General features: G+C 37.8%; 4 protein-coding genes across 55 annotated transcripts in view; 2 read left to right on the top strand and 2 right to left on the bottom strand.

The window, feature by feature from the left end:
• Positions 1-3,154: 3,154 nt before the first annotated feature.
• On the top strand, positions 3,155-6,691 carry Nsun2 (tRNA (cytosine(34)-C(5))-methyltransferase Nsun2). The gene is made up of 11 exons (XM_011140829.3): positions 3,155-3,352; positions 3,603-4,082; positions 4,157-4,241; positions 4,303-4,465; positions 4,554-4,661; positions 4,736-4,923; positions 5,043-5,187; positions 5,269-5,580; positions 5,799-6,160; positions 6,240-6,407; positions 6,488-6,691. The coding sequence occupies exons 1-11, from the start codon at positions 3,287-3,289 to the stop codon at positions 6,646-6,648; spliced, it is 2,238 nt and encodes a 745-aa protein (XP_011139131.1). The 5' UTR covers positions 3,155-3,286; the 3' UTR covers positions 6,649-6,691.
• On the bottom strand, positions 6,350-15,410 carry LOC105182994 (centrosomal protein of 104 kDa). 3 transcript variants are annotated; one of them, XM_011140828.3, is made up of 16 exons: positions 15,121-15,410; positions 13,468-13,632; positions 12,554-12,765; positions 12,165-12,351; positions 11,587-11,798; positions 11,299-11,509; positions 10,871-11,018; positions 10,680-10,806; positions 10,382-10,608; positions 9,223-9,492; positions 8,806-9,019; positions 8,558-8,739; positions 8,336-8,481; positions 8,073-8,174; positions 7,849-7,974; positions 6,350-7,665 (listed from the first exon to the last, which is right to left on the bottom strand). In XM_011140828.3, exons 1-16 carry the CDS (start codon positions 15,158-15,160, stop codon positions 7,595-7,597), a joined length of 2,640 nt encoding a protein of 879 aa, XP_011139130.1. In that variant the 5' UTR covers positions 15,161-15,410; the 3' UTR covers positions 6,350-7,594. The 3 variants fall into 3 exon arrangements, 2 of the variants coding, with proteins under 2 accessions (XP_011139130.1, XP_019696895.1); XM_019841336.2 differs by having other exon boundaries at positions 8,806-9,037; XR_003112603.1 differs by lacking the exons at positions 6,350-7,665; positions 7,849-7,974 and having other exon boundaries at positions 8,336-8,456; positions 8,806-9,037.
• Positions 15,411-16,617: 1,207 nt separating this feature from the next.
• Dpm1 (Dolichyl-phosphate mannosyltransferase subunit 1) lies at positions 16,618-17,872 on the bottom strand. The gene is made up of 4 exons (XM_011140827.3): positions 17,663-17,872; positions 17,322-17,532; positions 17,048-17,238; positions 16,618-16,971 (listed from the first exon to the last, which is right to left on the bottom strand). The coding sequence occupies exons 1-4, from the start codon at positions 17,800-17,802 to the stop codon at positions 16,752-16,754; spliced, it is 762 nt and encodes a 253-aa protein (XP_011139129.1). The 5' UTR covers positions 17,803-17,872; the 3' UTR covers positions 16,618-16,751.
• Positions 17,873-19,535: 1,663 nt separating this feature from the next.
• The window catches only part of Dscam1 (Down syndrome cell adhesion molecule 1), a 98,633-nt gene continuing 98,416 nt past the window's right edge, over positions 19,536-19,752 (top strand). For all 50 annotated transcript variants that reach the window (XM_025297001.1, XM_025296981.1, XM_025297005.1 and 47 more), the window contains exon 1: positions 19,536-19,647. The gene's annotated coding sequence lies outside the window, so the exon portion shown is untranslated. The remainder of the gene's footprint in view (positions 19,648-19,752) is intronic.

Here is a 19,752-nt window from a genome sequence, read left to right on the forward strand (position 1 = left end):
TCGTAAGAGAATCTATTCGTATTATTTAACTTTAACAATTACTACGCCCGAATGAAATAGTTTTTAAATATTCAAAATTTCCAAATTCTTATATTATACCAAAGGAAATGAATAACAACATTTCCATTTCTTAGTAAAACATAATTTTATTAATAAATCAGCCAACAACGAGACCACTGAATTACCAAACGCTACATATGATTAAGTATAATTTTAATTACTAGATAATAACATCTTTATATTTAATATTAATATTTAATATTAATAACATCTTTATATTTTTTAACCAATAAATAATGAATTGTGAATTAGGAAAAGACGCTCAATTGACACCCTAAGGGCAAGAGCACAGACTTTTGCATAACACATAATACATAACACATAAGAGAATAAACTAATTAGTTTCCTTCATTTCCCTCCTCAGGACAGAAATAAAGAACTGTGATTGATTGATTCTCTTATGCGTTATGTATTATGCGTTATGCCAGAGCTCGGCAAAATGTGCACGCGACGGCCGATTTTCGACTATCTTCACCCACCTATTCCCTTTACCTCGCTATTCCCTTTACCTCGCCGCTCCGCGCGCTGCCCACAAACCGCTCGAGCCTCAGGAGCGTGTTTCCAATAGTTTTCACGTCACCCATGAGGTACTATTGTTGATGCGTTTTTTTTTTTTAAGTGGTATCCCCAGTAGGCCTCTTCATTTTTCAAAAATGAAGTTTATAAAAAATGAAAAGTGTTCTTCTTTAAGCGACGATTCCTTATCACGTCTTATGCGGCTCGCTACATGCAATATCCAAATTGACGTTTCCATTCTTACCAATAAAAGACGCCGAAAATCGAATTGAATATTCTTCATTTAACATATTTTATTTCTCTTCTGTTCAATTAGTTACGGGTTGTTACAGTCATCAGTGGATTAGGCTTACTGGGGATACCACTTAAAAAAAAAACGCGTCAACAATAGTACTTCATGGGTGACGTGGAAAACTATTGGAAACACGCTCCTGAGACTTGAGCGGCTTGTAGGCAGCGCGCGGAGCGGCGAGGTAAAGGGAATAGCGGTGGGCGGAGATAGTCGAAAATCGGCCGTCGCGTGCACATTTTGCCGAGCTCTGCGTTATGCAGAAGTCTGTGCTCTGGCCCATAGTATCGGGCTTGGGTATAAAAAATGCTCAGCCCTTCGTGCACAGGTAGTCTCTAGTCAGTCTCTTGTTAGCCTCTAATCAGCCATCAGATAGTCTTTCGCTGAGCCTCTTGTTAGCCTATTGCCAAAAGGTCTTGAGCCTGGAATCAGAAAAGTCGGTATTAAAGATCATTGTTCTTGAGACTCCGTCTGCAAATGCTAAGACATTTGTTAAGACATAAAATCCAAATCATTAAAGGTCGAACGAGCCTCTTTTCCTCATAATGATACTGTAGAAAATTATTTCTATTACTTGAATAAGTATTGAGCCAGCTATTAACTATATTAAACTTAGTGTATGAATTTTAAAACTTAACAATATAGAGTAATTTTATAATATATATATGTATATATGTGTGTACAGATTTCTCTACCTCTCTTCCCTCACTGATTATCATCTTCATTTTTTTTCCATAACGCAGTGCTTGAATCACGAGCACTGTTCTTCTTTTCTTTATCTTAAGAGTGTTGTGCTTGAAAACCACCATTCTTCCTTTTTTCCCAGAACGCAGTGCTTGAACCACGAGCACCGTTCTTCTTTTCCTTACTTTAATGCCCATTTCTACCAACTTTGGTTAACTTAACCGGTTGGTTATTCCAACGGAATTGACCAGTCACATTTGTCATTAACTAGAATTATTAAATGCGATTGGTCCATTCCGATGGAATAATCAGTTGGTTAAATTAACCACGGCTGGTAGAAACGGACATAAGAGTGTTGTGCTTGAACCACGAGCACCGTTCGCCTTTTTATTCTTTAAACTTAACCACGTCCCTTCCATCTACCCTATTATAGATATTGTTAAAATAAGTATTACCAAAAACCTCTTATGCCGAAAAGAACAAGGAGAGCCGGACGATGGATTCAATTTAGACGTCTGTTAAAAAGTTATTATAATCCAGGCACGCTCGACCTGGCTGTTTTCAAAACAGATCCATCAAAATCTTCGGTCCCGAGAATAAAATCTGAAATAAAGGGAAATATATTTGAAGTTAAATTCAATACTAGCAAGGATATTATTATTTTTAAACCTAACAGTAACCCACCTTCAAAGGTAACAGATTCAAATAATAAAGATTTGGACAAGAATAGCGCTGATCCGAAGTAAACCAAACGAATCTAGACATTGCATGTTCTATGCTTGTCCAAGACGTAACACATATGTGGTCTGTTCTTTGTAGCTGCGCTGTTGAACTGGTGCAAATAAGTTAAAGTGAGACAAATATAGATTTTCTCACTCTAGCTTATTGCACCAGTTCAGCAGTGCAGCTACAAAGAACAGACCAATGGTTTGTTCTTTGTAGTTGTACTGCTGAACTAGTGCAATAAGCTAGAGTGAGAAAATCTATATTTGTCTCACTTTAACTTATTGCACCAGTTCAATAGTGCAGCTACAAAGAATAGACCAATAGCTATTTCATTGTACCTCGTCTACAATAGAAGTCATAGAGTCGTAAGTCGTAGAAATTGACCAATCATAGTCCGGTAAGAGAAAAATAATCGACCGCGATTGGTCAATTTGTACGACTTACGACTCTATGACTGCGGCCTGATCTACAATACGTGTCATAAGTTGTAAGCCGTAAGAATTGACGAATCATAATTGATTATTACAAAAATAATCAGCTATAATTGGTCAGTTCTTGCGGCTTACAGCTTACAACATCTATTGTAGACCAGGCCTGCGTTCCGTTTCACGCAATATGTGCGCATTTTCTACAGTATACGTAACATGAACTATATATAAACGCGCGCATCTGCGTGAAATGGAACGCGGTCTAGGACTTCTATTGTAGACGAGGTATTGGAAAGCGAGAGCTGCAATCGCATCCATGAGTAATTTTCGATTAATCGATTATTTTTCGACTATCCCACTACATCACTTGGTCTGTTCTTTTTAGCTGCATTACTGAACTGGTGCAATAAGTTGAAAAAAATATAGTTGTTTCATTCTAACTTATTACATTAGTTCCGCAGTGCAGCTAAAAAGAACAGACCAACTGATTTTTTTTAGTACAATTTGGTACAATTGTTAGACACGTGTTAATCGTATGCGATTATAGTGTTAATTAATAAGAAATACGTATTGTGATTGAATAATGGGTAAAGGACGAAAAAATAAACCAAGGAAAAATTTTGCTGAGAAACGTCGGGAAAAGCAAAAGGTTTGATTATTTCCTGTACTGCATTTTAATAAACTGAGAAACTCAGAGAGAGAGAGAGAGAGAGAGAGGTTATTTACTATACTTGTAAACTTATACTTTATTATTGAACTGATACTTTATTAATTTTGTATTTACTAATATATTCTTAGAGGGAAAAACTTTAATTGCATCTCATTTTGTTGAAAAATATATTTGATATGGGACAATAGTTTTAAAGAAGATAATATTAGAATATTATTAATGTTTGTAGAAAAAAGATGAATGGGACAAAGTTCCTCAAAGCTATCCAGATATTATCAGAGAAAACAAGGATTTTGAAAATTATTACAAGACTCAAGAAATAGTTCTAGAAGATAAATGGGATGCATTTATCAATACAATGAGGACCAATCTGCCGGTTGCTTTTCGTATAACTGGCTCTAAAGTAGAAGCTAAGGCTTTATTAGAGATAATCAAAAGTGACTTTTTTAAGAAAATTTTGAATACAAATTTGAATGATGATAGTGAAAATTCCAGTAATGAAATAGAACCTATATTACATAGTTTACCCTTTTATCCTGAAAAATTGGCTTGGCAATTGCAATTGACTAGAAAAGATATCAGACGATCGGAAGCTTATTTCAGGCTGCACAACTTTCTTATTGCTGAAACTGACAGTGGTAACATCAGTAGGCAAGAGGTAGTTAGTATGGTTCCTCCTCTAGTTTTAGATGTCAGGCCTTCACATAAGGTATGAATTTAAAATTTTTAAATTTGTGTAACATAAACAGTAAATAAAATAAAATATATAAACCATCTTTGTAGGTTCTTGATATGTGTGCTGCACCTGGATCAAAAACAGCTCAGCTTATAGAGATGATACATGCAGATGAAGACAATATTGTACCAGGTAATAAATATTTAATTATTTTAAGCTAACCACAAATCTGAACATTCTACTTTTATTCCAGAGGGTTTTGTGATAGCCAATGATGTCGACAATAATCGTTGCTACAAGCTGGTGCACCAAGCTAAAAGACTAAATAGTCCAAATATTCTTATTACAAACCATGATTCATCTATTATGCCTAACTTTACAATTACAAAGCCAGATGGTACAAAAGATATATTAAAGTATGTAATATAAATCTAATTATTTGATAACATCTGTGTTTAATAATCTATATATTAAAAGTTCTATACAATTTTTATTTTGTTATAGATTTGATAGAATACTTGCGGATGTCCCATGTAGTGGTGATGGTACTATGCGAAAGAATCCAGATATATGGTGCAAATGGAGTCCTGCTAATGGCAGTAATCTCCATGGGTATAATTTATTATTGTTTGATATAAACTGATGTTTTACAATTATACGGAATATTAATTTTGACTTTTCTAAAGAATTCAGTATAGGATAGTGAAACGTGGTTTGGAATTGTTAACAATTGGGGGAAGGATGGTATATTCCACTTGTTCATTAAATCCTATCGAAAACGAAGCAGTGCTTCATAGGATCCTTCTTGAAACTGGGGATTCAGTACAGTTAGTGAACTGTAGAGATTTAGTACCAGGATTAGTGTGTGACCCTGGTTAGTTTTTGGAAAGTAGTATACAAAATATCTAAATTTATTTCTGAAGAAAGAAAAATATATAAAGATACGAATCTTTAAAAATATACTGAATTATGTAACATGTATTTTACAATCAGGTGTTACTCACTGGAAACCAGCATCTAAAGATTTACAACATTACAATGCCTGGGAGGAAGTTCCAGAACAGTGGCAGACACAAATACGACCAAAAATGTTTCCTCCACCAGCGAACGAGGCCTTCAAGTTTCATCTTGAACGTTGGTAAATATTGAGTAAATTAGCTGCTCAAGATGTGTCAACTTATTATTGAATAAGTTATATTTAAACTTTCTCAATTCATAGCATGAGAATATTGCCACATCATCAAAATACTGGAGGCTTCTTTGTGGCTGTACTGGAAAAAGTGAAATCTCTGCCATGGGAGAGTGAAACGTGTACATTAAGTCAAAATGTACAGAATATAGTTGATAGTGAAAATAAGGATGAATTAAGCCTCGAAGAAGAGGCAGCGCGAGACGCAAAACTTCTAGAGAGTGGAAAAAGGCTATTAGTAGAAGAAACGAAACAAAGGAAACGCAGAAGGATTGTTGGTTATAGGGAAGATCCATTTGTTTTCTTCAAAGACGAATCTGAAGACGCGTGGCAATCCATCAAGTAAGTTCCAGTTCCTTTTTTTTTACTATACAACAATGCACCAGTTTAGAACTGTTTACTTAATTTTCTAAACAATTGGTTAAGAAAAACAATAATTTTACATTTGATTTATATGTATCATTAGGTTTCTTAATAGATAGTTTTTTAGTTGCTATTTTTAGTATTACTAATAAATAGTACACTTGCTCTTTCTCATATTGTTCGATATGCTTTCCCAGAGATTTTTATGGTATATCTAATAATTTGGATTCGCGACATTTATTGGTGAGAAGTTACGAGGGAAAGAAGAAAAATATTTACTTCACGTCACCGGCAATCCGTGATTTGGTGATATGTAATGAGAACAAAGTCAAGTTGATAAACACTGGCGTTAAAACATTCGTGCGATGTGACAATAAAGGTTTAAAATTTCGACTTGCTCAAGAAGGAGTACAAAGTATCGCTCATTACATAAGTGATAGGAGAAAACTTCACGTTTCAAAAGAAGATTTAATCATGCTTTTACAAAATAACGATCCACACACACCACCTGAAATTGTAAAATTGAATTTAGACACTCAGGAGCGTCTCAAGGATTTCGGTAAGTATAGCAATAACAGTTTCTTTTTTTGCTCTTACATTATACATAAATATTGCTTGAAAAATATATTTAATTTAAGCGACCGGAAGTTGTATATTGTTATACAAAGAAGAGAAAACTGACAGTCTGAATCCGCTAAATCTGAAAATGGTAGGATGGAGGGGAATTATGTCTCTTAGAGCATATGTATCTACTTGTGATGCGGTTCACTATTTACGACTTTTAGGAGCGGATTGCTCGAAATTTGGTATGTTGAACATAATATAGTAATATCATACATATTGCGATGTGTGGAAGAATACGATTATTTACACCACAATTTTACAGAGAAAAATAAGTTCGAAGAAAGTCGCGCGGCTCTGTCAACTGAAGATATCAACAACGGTAAAATTGAACCCGAAGATTCTATCAGCAAAAAGACCGCTCTCCCGGAGAATGGCGATGGCACAGAGAAGATTAATGACGCAGAGGTCGAGACGAATAAATGACTTATTACAGCGTAATTATGATTTAACAAGTTTTCTAATGTTTTATGCGCGTCCTCTTCTCGCTGTGCAGATTATAGTTATATATATAAGTGAAATATTTAAATTACATTTTTTACATAAACCGGGACATTCTTTTTTTATCTTAACCACGGCCAAGCGTTATGACGATATAATAGCCTGAGCTAAGAATTATGTTATAAATAAGTCAAATAAAAATATGATTTTGTAGGATAAAAACTTTGACAATGGGGTAATGAGGGAAATGATTACTTTTACTGTCTCTTTTCTATGAAATAACTATTTTATGAAATTACATGCGTTATATTAACAACATTATATATATGTATATATATATGTATATGTATATATATATATATATATATATATATGTGTGTTGTTTGAACGACCGGGAACTTCCTGTTCTTGAGCCTAATGTTTATTTGACGCATCTTGCCATATATAGTAATATAGTACAAATTTTTGTTATAAATATGGCCGGATGCAGAGGAATCGTATTAATTCTGAAATAACTGATGTCGCAACATCTGATAACACTACCTAATAATTGATACAACCCCATAAATGCCCCTGGGTATCATGCGATAACGATAGAATGAATGGAACCTGTCAACAACCTCTAATGTTCTGCACTTTGGCTATTTGCCAAAGCACACCTTCCGTACGACTTTTGTGAACTCGCTTCATGTAATATATCGTATCTAAATTTTCAAACGTTAGGATTCCAAACTTACGACTAAATATCCATTTAATGTGGATTTCTACGAATAAAGGACGGGTTCTGCTATAAAAATCATTTAAATATAAATACAAATATTAAAAATGCTGGATAGCTCATAACGTATACATAAACTATAAAAGAAGTCAAATAAAAATTCTCTTAAGACTTGTCGAATTTTTCCGTTGGCTTTGAAGTTGATGCCTGATGCTAGTAATCCCTACTCGTCGGCGACGTCAATTTGCCGCTAAGATTTTGAGAATTAGATGGCGACTTCGAACCTAAAAATACACAAGAAATTGGAAGTAAAGTCGCGTGTATTACAATATTTAATTTAGTTTAATTTAAGAGGATAAGTGTTTTACATCCTCGGCAACTTTTTCCCTACAGAGAGCTATTTTATTATTATAAAAATAAAAATAATTTTCTCTCTATCAGGCTTAAAACATTATATTGAAACTCACAGCTTTTTCCGATTTTGCTTCGTGGATTATTTACACACGGATGTTCTCCCATAAGATGCTCCCTCCACTTGTTTTGATTGACTAAAGCCGAACAAAGAGGACAGCGTTCGTACCCCTCTATAGGTTCTAAAATAAGAATCAGGATTTTTATTTCTCATATGCTTCAGTCGGCAATGGTCGCATCATAAATTTCAGCGTAATAGTATAGCAATACGCCTGCATACTTGTGCACTTCTTGTCCTGTCTGTGGTTCTCGAAAGCGTTTTCGTGCACCGCTTGTTTACACGTCTCGCATTTCACATAATTACTCCTCATATCGCATTCATCTACGAAGAAAGAACAGCGATCGAATTTAATAGATATAATTTTTATGGCACAGGTCACACACACACACACACACACACACACACATAGAGTAGAGTCATTTCGGAGAGATTTATTCATCGTATTTTTTTTCTTCATAATTTTCTGATTTTTATGTACTTACTTAACAAATGTAGATTCAGATAGGATATCTCTACGACCTGTTTACATGCTTCGCATTTTGTTAACATAGGGCAAGTCCTCCAGTAATGTATATTCAAACCTTCTTCAGAATACACTTGACCCTTCGACAGGCAAAATATGCACATTCTAGCAAACGAGACGGGCATCATAAAAATGTCATATCCTTTGTATTTAACATTCATTTAGATCGCGCTATGCTCACTTATCTCCTTTATGATCGGCGCTGTTCTCGGACGGAGATGTGATACTCGTTGAACTTCCGGTACTCACGACCGGGCTCGATCTCGACGGTGATTTAGTTAGATTAGTTACATTATTTTCCGTAGATTTAGTTCGTGTAGGCGTTGTCGTTGCTTTATGGGTGGACTCGGCTTCCTTCTTCCTCTGCAATCAATCACATGCGTAAATCCGCGTGACTTGACCTTTTCTACTTCAAATATCGCTCTATACCTGCAAATCGATCAGATCGAATTCGTGGAAGAGCTGGCGATATAATAGATTTCGTCGAGTGATGTCATCGTCAGGCGGCAATTGCTTTCGCACCAACCTGGGATTGACTTTGTACACTAACACTAAAATCCTCTCGGATACTTTCCGTACCGCCTCGGCCGGATGATGCAGACCGGAAGAACCTAATTCGGATAACGTCCGACAGGTCAGCCCGCTACAACAATTACAATACCTTATCAGAGTAATTGCGTTTTAATAATACAGGGTCGATCTTGAGGAAGGACCTCTGCGGATCGGTCGCAGTTAGATTGGAGTCAGAAGGACTGCGCTACGATGGCAGAGGTCGAACATTCCTCAAAACGTCTGGTAGTCCTTAATTTGTTGTTTGAATACCCTGAGGGTATCGTTTAGAATCACCTTTGCTTCTCGGTGGAGATACCGTGGCTCAGTATCAGCTGCTCCACCATCTCCAGTCTGCTCAGTGCCAGCCTCTGATGAGTGCTGCTGTTCACTGGCCTGGTCAGATGCACCGGTATTATATGTAATTCACGAACGCATTTGCAATCAGCCATGCTGAGGATTGTGTGTACTGCCATGTTGTGTATTCTAGGGGTAGTATCCCCGGATTTTGTTAGAAGTTCGGGTAACAGACGTTCGACGCTTCTGGCGATCTCCGTTGAAGATACCCTAAAACGAGTCTCACCTCGTAAGTTCTTGTTTAAATTGGAAATAAAATATTAAAGATATTTTTAATAGATAAGGGAGAAAATTCGGGATTATCTGAAAAATTAGCGCAATCTAAATATATCAATCTGTTGTTGACAGTGTTGTGCTTAGATGATTTTTAAATTAGCTAAACAAAGATAACATGAAATATATAAATTCCCCTTAACACTTTGTCCTGACTATATAGTTTGACAAAAAAATGTCAAATTGACAAATCAATTGACACAAAAAAATCTTTTTGAGGATTAAAATTTTTAACAACATAATTTCGATTGCAAAACTTCTCTAGCATGTCACGTTTGGTAGTTATAATATGCAAAATACGTAAGTATAGTCTTTTTCGCAACTTTAATTGCAAATATCTCAAAATTGCGACGTGATGGGACAATTTGGAAATCAGATTCGTATATTTAGCTTTCAAAAGCTACAAGAAATGACCAATTTCGTTCTAATGGTTTGTTTTTGTCGAATAGTGTTATAAATGAATGCAATCTCAGTCTCAATGCTGTCTGATGCATGCGATACTAATGCAAACATTTACGACGTAAAAAACAAACATTTCAATATTTCACACATCTATAGCAATAGAAAGCGTCATATCTTGGATACTTATTTTTTTTAAAGTAACATTCTCTTTTCATATACACACACACATATACATAATTTTATTTGAATGTAAGCAAACATTGGTTATTAATTAAATTAAATTATTTTAAATTAATTTCAATCTAAATGTATCACATCGATAGTTGATTAAGTATAAAAAACTTTTATAATTTATATATTTTATATATATAATCATATAATTACATAATTATAAACTTTCGTATAGTCGATAGGAGAAGTTTACCTGTCCGCCGCGAATTCAGCGAAGAAGATCCTAATGAGCTGTGCCGCCAAGCTATACACGCTGAAGACTTTATCCCTAAGAGCCCTGTGTAACAGTAAGATTGCCGCTCTGGCTGTCTTATTCGGCGAATGTTTCGATACCTCTGGGTCGAACGTCTTCAGTTCTTCCTTCAGTTGCATCAGTCCCTCCTCTTTGTCCGTAAATTGTTTCGAATAAAACTTCTCTACCTGCACATAATCATCGTTATCGTTCTCCTGTACTCGAAGATTCACAAGTATCTTGGGCACAGTTTCATTACCATGTCCATGCCGAAGACCGCGATGGGCAACGCAGCCTGTTTCTTCTCCCGGTCGTTCAGTTTCGAGGTAACTTTCGTTTCTGCGCTGTCCAAGTGACATTCCCTCGTGAACTCGTTCGTGTGCGAGCTAACAATGAACGTCGAGAGGTTTCTTACATAAATTACCCTAATGTTGTTGTGAATGTTCTTACTGTCTCAGAGCAGGGATAGTTCTCTCCTCGTAGGCTTCGTAGCTTGAGCGAAGGGCAGGACCCGCTGACTTAGTTTTCCGCCTGAGAGATCCTTTATTGCAATTGCTTTGTCTCTCAAGAACACCGTTCGTTGGGCTATCAGTTACCTCTGAAAAACGGAGTAATACGAAAATTTGCCGTTAAATATGGAAGATAACATTACCCCTGAAAACCCCTGAAAATTTAAATTACATCGGAAAGGTCACGATTGCTTAAAAATATTGTATCGTTCAGACAATAAAGACAATCTTTTTTTTTTTTTCAAACACAATTCTTATATGTGTGTGTGTGTGTGTGTGTGTGTGTGTGCGCGCGCGCGCGCGCGACAGGCTGCAATTGATTTACGTCGACGCCCTCGAAATGTAATTATTAGATATCTTTCGAGCTACCAGGACTGTTGGGCTTCTGATGTAACGGCGACACGGGCGGCTGGTGTGCAGGACCAGTCGGTGACAAGGCACCGTCGCGATTAGGTGGTATAACTAGTCTCGGGGGGGACGTGATGTCGTCAGGAACCACCGCCGCCGTGTTGGAGGTACACGTGTCCGTCGATATCGGTTCTTTACCCTCCACAGACGACAGGTTGTTCTTCTCCATGGGCTGCGCCGTTAATTGAATCGACACTCGTCATATCGTTGCGACAGGAACTACTGAGAAAATCACGGAACAATACTCACTCCGTGTACCTCGAGCAAGTTGTATATCTCCAACGACTGATAGACCTGTTGTCGATACTGCTGGGCTTGGGCCTTCTTAGCCTTGGCCTTGTCATAGTCTTCCAGAGCAATGGCGTACTTCTTCTCCAGCTCATATTTACCCAGACGTTCGCCTGCCTTTCGCAGATTCTCCATCGCGACCTTCAACTTCGAGGCGTATTCGAATCTCTCCTCTGTTGAAAAAGTTGCGCTCACATTCTGCGTCGACTTGCGACACGTTCGCTTGAAGTATAGCCGAGTTTAACTTACATTGACAAGTAATGGTTGCGTCTTACAGGAAAAGTTGCTTTGCAACTGTTGTAAAATTTGTGAATCTAATTGGAGCGTGCTTTTAAATTTGGCTCCAACCAAGAGCATGCACCAATCAGATTCATGAATTTTACAACAGTTGCAAAGCAGCTTACTCTGCTGAACGTAAAGCTCACATTCGCGCGCGCGATGTTAACGATGTTAAAGTTTCAACCCTGAGCCTTTTAAATATTTCGTACACAAGTGTGATGTATGCAATATACGAGACACGCCGGAGCGGTAATAATTACCTTCCACCGCCTGCAGTTTCTTCGCTTCCATTTGTCTGATGATCTTGGCCACTTCTCGGTCGACGTACATTTCGAACGCTAGATCGTCGTAAGGCGAGGTGTAATGCGGATTATACGGGGCATCCCCTTGCCCGGTTAATTCTTGACCATAAGGTTCGCCAAGTATATTAATAGCGATAAGGCCAACCTGACGATAGAAAAGACTTTTTCAACTTGCCGCGGAATTTTTCAAGTGAAAACCTCTGACTTTCTCGTCCGTTGAAAAGTCCCTTCTGTTCTATCGAACTGTCTCGTTCGATTTCACACTCGTATACATCTCGCTCTTGTATTTTATTTTTAAATAGTAATTAGTAAACATGTAATCAATTATGTCAGAGTGCTTCGCGTACCTGACAGCAAGTGTTGTGCGCGTTACTGTGCGGTTTATGTAGCCTAAGCTTCAACGACACCGCTTCTGTCTCCGGAAGAGCCACGCTTTTCAGTTCTCTGCTCTTGTAAAGGGTAGAAGCGTTATCGGACAGCGTGATGTAGCCCAGGTAACTGAAGTCCGTCGAAGCGGATGCATTTTCCTCCCTCGATGTCCAGATCTCCAGTTTCTCGGCTGCAATAAGAGCGTCGCGTTTCACGCTTTCCGCGAAAATGACTTTAATTTTCGCCGGCGGATTCATATCCGGGCGATCCCTGCAATCTCGTGTAGAAACCCGGCATAATTCTCCTGTCGCCCGTTACGGCTTCATTTCCGACTATGCAGCCGGAAGATACGAAGAACGCGAGAGAGAAATAGGAGGGAGACGATGTAGCCCCGGGAAATCAGGGTAGATTCGTTAATTCGATTTCCATTGTCGGTAAATTGCCTTTCAGCGGGAACATCGTTTTAACGGTCAATGGCGGCTTTAAACGCGTCGGAAGAAAACTGTTGTTCTCGCATTTGACGTTTTCGTCTCAATAGTTAGATGCGTTATAAATTGGAGCTCTCTAATATTCTACAAGCGATGTAAGATGTTCTAGAAGAAAAGTATCTTTGCAAATATGAAATTTTTTTTTTTTATATTTTTTCTCTCGCAATTTTTATGCGACGTTTCATTTCAATATATACTTTACAAATAATTTAAGCTCCTTGGTATTTTACAAGCGACGTGTAAGATATCCCTAAAACGGGAATACTTTTGCAAAATTTGTAATGTTTATTCGTTTACAATTTATACGCTACTTCACGAATAATTGACAGTTTAACGTCTACCGTCTGTCGATTATCTTATGGAAAGAGAGTGGATTCAGCAGGTTAAATCGCAGAAATACTCACGTATGAGATACTGATGCGCTAGGACTTGTATCCTCGTGAGTTTCGTGGGCCCATGAAGACGTAGAATAAGTTCCTGAGGATACGTGCAATTTCTTGCGCTCTGCCAACCTCTCACGGTCGGCCCGTGGACGTTAAGCTCTAACGACGAGTGTCTGTCCTCCTCGCCTTGAGAGAACAGATTGCAGAGTCCAGTTAATCGGTCTTAATCTTTTTACTACGAAAAGTTACACTCCAACAACCGTTTCACCCCTTTCCTATATCATCTCAACTTCGAATAGACATTATCCGTCGTTATTGTATTTCTCTTCAACGATACATGTGCACGCCTCGCACGTTGTCGATGTATTTAAACGACGACAATAAGAACTCGATTCAAATTTTCACTCGATAACGGTTTTTAATTAACCTAGACGATTTTCTCCGGAATAACCTCATTATTTCCCTTGCTTTTAAGAGAATCGACAGAGTTTATAATTGTAAATCAACTAGAATTAATAAGCCCGATATGTTGGTACAATGTACAGGTTTGCAGGTATTCAATCAGTCAGGCCGAATGTCGATCGAGCAGGTTCGAGAAGGTTCCCACTGTACGTTACTTACTTATTAATACACAGGGTTGCACAGTACTATATATTCTTACATAATACTTGGATATTTTCTCGAGTCTCGCTTCCAACCGCCAATTTTCTCTTTTCCTGCTTTTCAACATTCACGACTAATTGCTTTCCGCAAGAGAAATTCCACCTACGACGTTATCGCGTATTTGCTATTTAGACTTTCAAAATACATCTTTCGAGAGAAGTAGCGCAATGTCGGCCGCTATGTCACGCGATACTGCAATTTCGTGCGCGATTTATGGCCGCCTAACGTCGTCAGGAGAATATGTGCATCGCGAATGTCATGAGTCGTTCGTACCAGCAGGCGTTCACGGATATACAACGATGGTTGGTGCATTTGTTGCAAGGCACCGTTTCGCAATATAACGTAAATCATCGCCCGCGTCGACCCGGAAGAAATCAGACCCGGAACACGTGCTATAGAACACGCTCTCGCCGTCGGAAATCACGGATCGGGAGAATCCACGGCTCATCTCGCATCATGAAAAATCAATGTATCAGAATGCCCGACGAGAGAGGCGCGTTCAAACGCGAAAATCCTGACTGGTCACTGCAGCCGAAATAATTGAAGCGCTGAGAATCGCGCACGGATCCCCTGAGACAGCAAAAGGTGAATTTCCGAGCGTACTGAGAGAGAAAACCCCGGGAGAAATTCTGTCAAATTTTATCTACACACGCACACACACACACACACACACACACACACACACACACACACACACACACACACACACACAGAACAGTTAAATATGAATTACGCTTGACTTAAAGCGATCCTTCTAATTACAAGAACAATCATGCACATTATTCGCACCATTTTGTACGTTGTAACACTACGATATTGCCAGCTATTGCGTTACATTGGCATCGTTATATTAGAAAGTGTGCGGAAGGCGTTTATTGACGGAACAATCGCTCGATTTCGTTAAAAAACGCGATGTCCGTCCGTGTAATTCTCTTCAGTTCTTTGCTAATCTCGGCGCGCCCGAGGTTAGTCCGCGTTTTACATTTACAACTGTGAGCCCGGCGGCCTTACTCGTGGCGTAGACGACGTTGAATCCGACTTTCCTAGGCATGTCGAAGATCGCTGATCGTCAGGGAGTGGCGAGAACGATAAAGCGAGCGAAGAGTCAAGCGGTCGAAATGTTACACTACGAAACGTACGAACGAACGAACGGAAAGGAACGGAGGGACACGTCAAAATCTAAAAGGCACAGCCATCTGCAAGCTCGATAAAGGGGGAGCTTGCAAGTTTCACCCCGGCGCGCATGCCACCCCACTTGCACGTCCGGCCGCGGCGAAGCTTGCGACAGAACTGCCTTCGTGTTGGAACCACCGTCTCCGCCGTCACTGCCGCTCGCTGAGGGTTGATATTTTCTTGCGAAAAGACATGCGTAAAATTCGCGAATGTGCGACGCTTTCGTACGCGTCGTCGAAACGCGATGTCATCATGCATCATCGAACGATCTCATATAGTCATATGCGTCACAGTCTCGCAGATAAGGGATGAATTAAGGGTTTAAAGGAATTCACTTCTATCAATCGTGAAAGATCAGGTCCTGCCTCTGTGACGATAGAATCGCTCTCTGCACTTCATTATTCTCAACTGTTTAATTTTAATTCTGTATTTTAATTTTGTATTTTAATTTTGGCAGAAAGAGGTTGAAAATTAAAACAAGCCTCTCACTCCAGTCATGTTTAAAAATAAACTTGTTTTCTTCGGATTGTTTAGTTAAAATTGACGAAAATAAATTTTCTTCAGTTTATTTTAGTCTCTATTCATTTTTCACAAAATTATAATTATATTATAATTAAAAAAAAAAATAAAAAATGAAAAAAGAACGATTACGACGGACAACTACGAAGAGGTCTTTTATATTTTGTATTTAATGAAACTAAATTCTTTTCTCTTCAGCGGTCAAGCGCGGTATAAATTTCCCGAGAAAGCCGCGCTATTCTATACGAAACATCGAGAAATTGACTTTATAATTGATATTGTGCGTTATGAAGTTTATTTCTCGAGTCAATATCTACATTTCCAGTTAATGTAGTCTATTCACGTCTTGCATTTTATTCGCGTCGAAATATAGACTATAATTTCGTAATGGATCAATAAACGGAGGCTGCGTGACGTCAGAGGGTGCGGCGAGGGTGGACAAGCCTGCGAGAATCGTTATACACGCGCGCACCTTTCTACCGTTCGTAGTCACGTGTAGGCGCACGTGTCGCATTAAAATAACTAGGATTGTTCTTGAGCGAGAATATCCTTGTTATGAAAGCATCGCGTGAAAATATTCACACGACAGAAATATTTGTTGCCGCAATCTGGACACGAATATCTGAACTATTTGATATCTTCATGAAATGCTAGCGACGACTGTCATGTATAAATACTCCAGTTGATGCAGTCTTCCACATCTCGGTGTGACACTTCGAGAATATGGGAGAATTACTTGGTTCGGTTAGCGACTGACAAAGTAAAATGCAACATTTTATCAATTTATTTGTGTAAACATAGCATTATATATGTACATGTAAAATTATTTTCCAACACATATATCATGTATGTCAATCTCTCAACTAATACAAAATCTGAAATATTAGTTGAGAGATTTAACGAGAGCTTGTAAAAAAATGACACCATTATTATCACAGTGGAATATTCAGTTATGTAGTAGCAAAGAGATACAAAAGACCCTGCACAAACTGAAAGATTTCTGATCCGCCCAACTTGGACTGACCATAGACTCTGTCAACAAATGTGATTGGTACCTCTCCTATCGTATAATTCCTCTGTCTAGCTCTGACAATGATTTCCATTTGAAATACATATCCTTTTGAGACACATGATGTTATCAATTGCTTCAACACATCTTTCTTGTAAAGTCTAGAATTGTGAAATTGAGAAATAAGTTAAGATGTTAGGTATAATATTAAGAATGAGTTTAGAAAGGATCGACCACCTGAAGCTGCCAGTGAGATCACTTGCACCAGGTCTTAGCAGAAGCTGAGTTAAGAAATTTGCACTTCTGCTTACTAATTTTCTCTTGAAATCCCAGCCATAGACGCCACCACCTTGTGCATATCTTGTGCCACTGACGATATCCAGATTGAGGTATCTCTGTACCTCAGCCATTTTCGGAATGAATTTAGGCTGCAAAGTAAACGCTGTTTTTACAGAGGTACTTTTTATTGTTATATATATATATGTAAGTTATTTGTTAATATCAAGTATACATGATGAGACAAGTCTGCATCCATAATAACAATAAAATTGCCAGTTGCATATTGAATTCCATGCATATAAGCAGTTCCTAGTCCGAGTTTTTTTTCTCTAGGCTTTAAGACTATCTTATCCTCGCCGTACAAACGTTGCAGTTGTTTAGCCATGTCCAGAGTTCCATCTGGAGAACCATCGTCTATCACGATGATTTCGTAGGAAAGTTTGCTACAATATTGTAGATGTTTCTTCAACAATATTCCTTTCTAGATACGCAGCTTAAATTTATTTTTTTTTTCCTTCTTTAATTATCGATAATATACTTCTCGGTTCGAGGTTATAAAAACTGTTTAGTTACCTTTCTTCCATATATTTTACGATAAGCCATATTATTATTGGTAGGTTCTCCACCTCATTATAGGTCGGAAGCAGAATTGAATATTTGTCATTTTTGAACAGGTCCTGTACATCTTTCTTCACTTGATCTTTATTTACCATTTTAAAATCTGTTTACAAGAGACTTGCAACGTGACACTTGGCGACACTGAAAAGCAACGAGATCTTTGATTCAATCATTGGTAAGACTGATTTATCTGTCATAGAAATGTCAAACATGTAGATGCGTGTATTAAAACTGTATATTAATTTCTTATGCTTGCAGCGACATCACTGGTACCGAGCCCCGCGATTTTCAAATGTATTAAAATTGTATCTTGCAATGCATATTATATTTTAAGTAGTTCTTCACTAGAAATCTAGAAAATTTAATTGCGATATTAAAGCAAATGAGCTAAATGACTATCTAAGATGTTTAAACAATTTTAAATAAAAGAGATGTATGTGAAATTAATCCATATAAGAGGTGGATTTATTAATAATTTTAATAATACTGTTAGAAAAAATATAAAGTAAAAAGTGTAAAAAAATAAAAATAGAAAGATATATGCATTTCTATATGACAATTAATTTAAATACTATCAAACACATTTCATACATAAATGTTTTATCCTTTAGTCTGTAAGATTGAAAGTATACGTTAAATGTGTTTAATTAAATCGTTAACTGCAAAAAATACAAATATATACATATATAATTAATATATACATATAAATTAATTGAGAACTTATAAGATTAATATTTGAGCTGTTTTTATAACTTCACTTATAATTTTCACCACATATATAAATATGCTGTGTTGAAACATACATTATAAAAGAAATCTTTTGATTTTCAATTTCAATTGTTATGTTGTTTTAATAGTATCATGCACAATATTGTAATATAATTGCGCGTCATACACATCGACTAGCATTTGTTGTCTTCTCCGCTGGTCGTATATTATCGGCTTTGTATAATCGTCCATAATCGCTTATCGCTGCAGCGAGTCAGAGTATTTCGCAAATATCCGCAAAGATGCGTATACGCTCGCATATACACATCCACATGAATATACATATTTCATATATATATATATTTGGTCCATTGGCCGTTTCCGCCTCGTGCGACAAAGGTCGACCAGCAGTGTCGGTTTATTAGTTTCCAGCACCCCGATCGAAACACGTGCTGGATCGCTGGATGCAACTATTAAATGCAATCGCAATTCAATTAAAAGAGTTTGCATTCGTAATTAATTGCTAACTTTTGATCGATTCTAATTCTTGGTTAATTCTAATTTCAAATTAAAGATTAAGAGAGGAAGTCAGAAGAAGGAAATGAAAATATATATTATTAATTGTTCCTTTTTTTCATTGTTTCCTTTGTTGCTCTATTCTATCACATTTCTGAAGAATTTTTCATTCTCGCTTGAAGAGGAAAATTGGAAGAAGAAAATAGAAATACGAGTTGTTAATTGCTTCTCCTAGTATTTCCTCCATTGCTCTATTTTTCCAAGCTTTTACTCATGAAATTATATATTTAATACATTAGATTCGTACATGCAGCCCAATAGTATAAACAAGAGTTTCACATACCACGCTGTATATAAAAAATGTACACGTTCTTATCAAACATAGAGATTACACTTAAGCATGTCGTGAGACTCCCAACCTCGTTTTAATTTCTCCTCTGCTGAAACACAGGGTTAAACCTTCTATTCGGCCCTGCCGAGAAGCAGCCCCCACCCTGTGAAACAGCGTGAGTGTTCACACTGTTCATGCCGACAACCCCCACCGCCACCACCGCCGCCTCCGACCTCGAGATTACCGAGGAGCAGCCGCTGCTCTGAAGCAAACGACGCCGCACTCTACGGTCGGTCGTTGACGGATCCGGAGTGCTAGTTCACTTGCTCCGATCGGTGTGGTCGGCGTGAATTTATTCTCCTGTGAAATCACGACAGTGTCGTCGGTACGTACAGATCGGCCCGTCGTCGCGACGACGATTCTGCGTGAGATCGTCGATCTCGAGGAGGCCGATCGTTCGCGAATTGCAAAGACGAATATCGGCCGATTT

The sequence above is a fragment of the Harpegnathos saltator genome, unplaced genomic scaffold (assembly GCF_003227715.2).
Source record: "Harpegnathos saltator strain DR-91 unplaced genomic scaffold, Hsal_v8.6 scaffold166, whole genome shotgun sequence".
Taxonomy (NCBI): Eukaryota; Metazoa; Arthropoda; class Insecta; order Hymenoptera; family Formicidae; genus Harpegnathos; species Harpegnathos saltator.

Excerpts from the sequence above, each read along its gene's own strand:
- Nsun2 (XM_011140829.3), top strand. The coding sequence starts at position 3,287 with ATGGGTAAAGGACGAAAAAATAAACCAAGGAAAAATTTTGCTGAGAAA. Across the intron at positions 4,242-4,302 it reads TGAAGACAATATTGTACCAG|AGGGTTTTGTGATAGCCAAT; the intron begins GTAATAAATATT and ends CTTTTATTCCAG. Across the intron at positions 4,466-4,553 it reads GGTACAAAAGATATATTAAA|ATTTGATAGAATACTTGCGG; the intron begins GTATGTAATATA and ends ATTTTGTTATAG.
- Dpm1 (XM_011140827.3), bottom strand. The coding sequence starts at position 17,802 with ATGGTAAATAAAGATCAAGTGAAGAAAGATGTACAGGACCTGTTCAAA. Across the intron at positions 17,533-17,662 it reads GTAAAATATATGGAAGAAAG|CAAACTTTCCTACGAAATCA; the intron begins GTAACTAAACAG and ends ACAATATTGTAG. Across the intron at positions 16,972-17,047 it reads GATCTCACTGGCAGCTTCAG|ACTTTACAAGAAAGATGTGT; the intron begins GTGGTCGATCCT and ends TCACAATTCTAG.
- LOC105182994 (XM_019841336.2), bottom strand. The coding sequence starts at position 15,160 with ATGCCTAGGAAAGTCGGATTCAACGTCGTCTACGCCACGA. Across the intron at positions 12,766-13,467 it reads AGCGCATCAGTATCTCATAC|CCGAGAAACTGGAGATCTGG; the intron begins GTGAGTATTTCT and ends CTCTTATTGCAG. Across the intron at positions 11,799-12,164 it reads GAAACTGCAGGCGGTGGAAG|AGGAGAGATTCGAATACGCC; the intron begins GTAATTATTACC and ends CTTTTTCAACAG.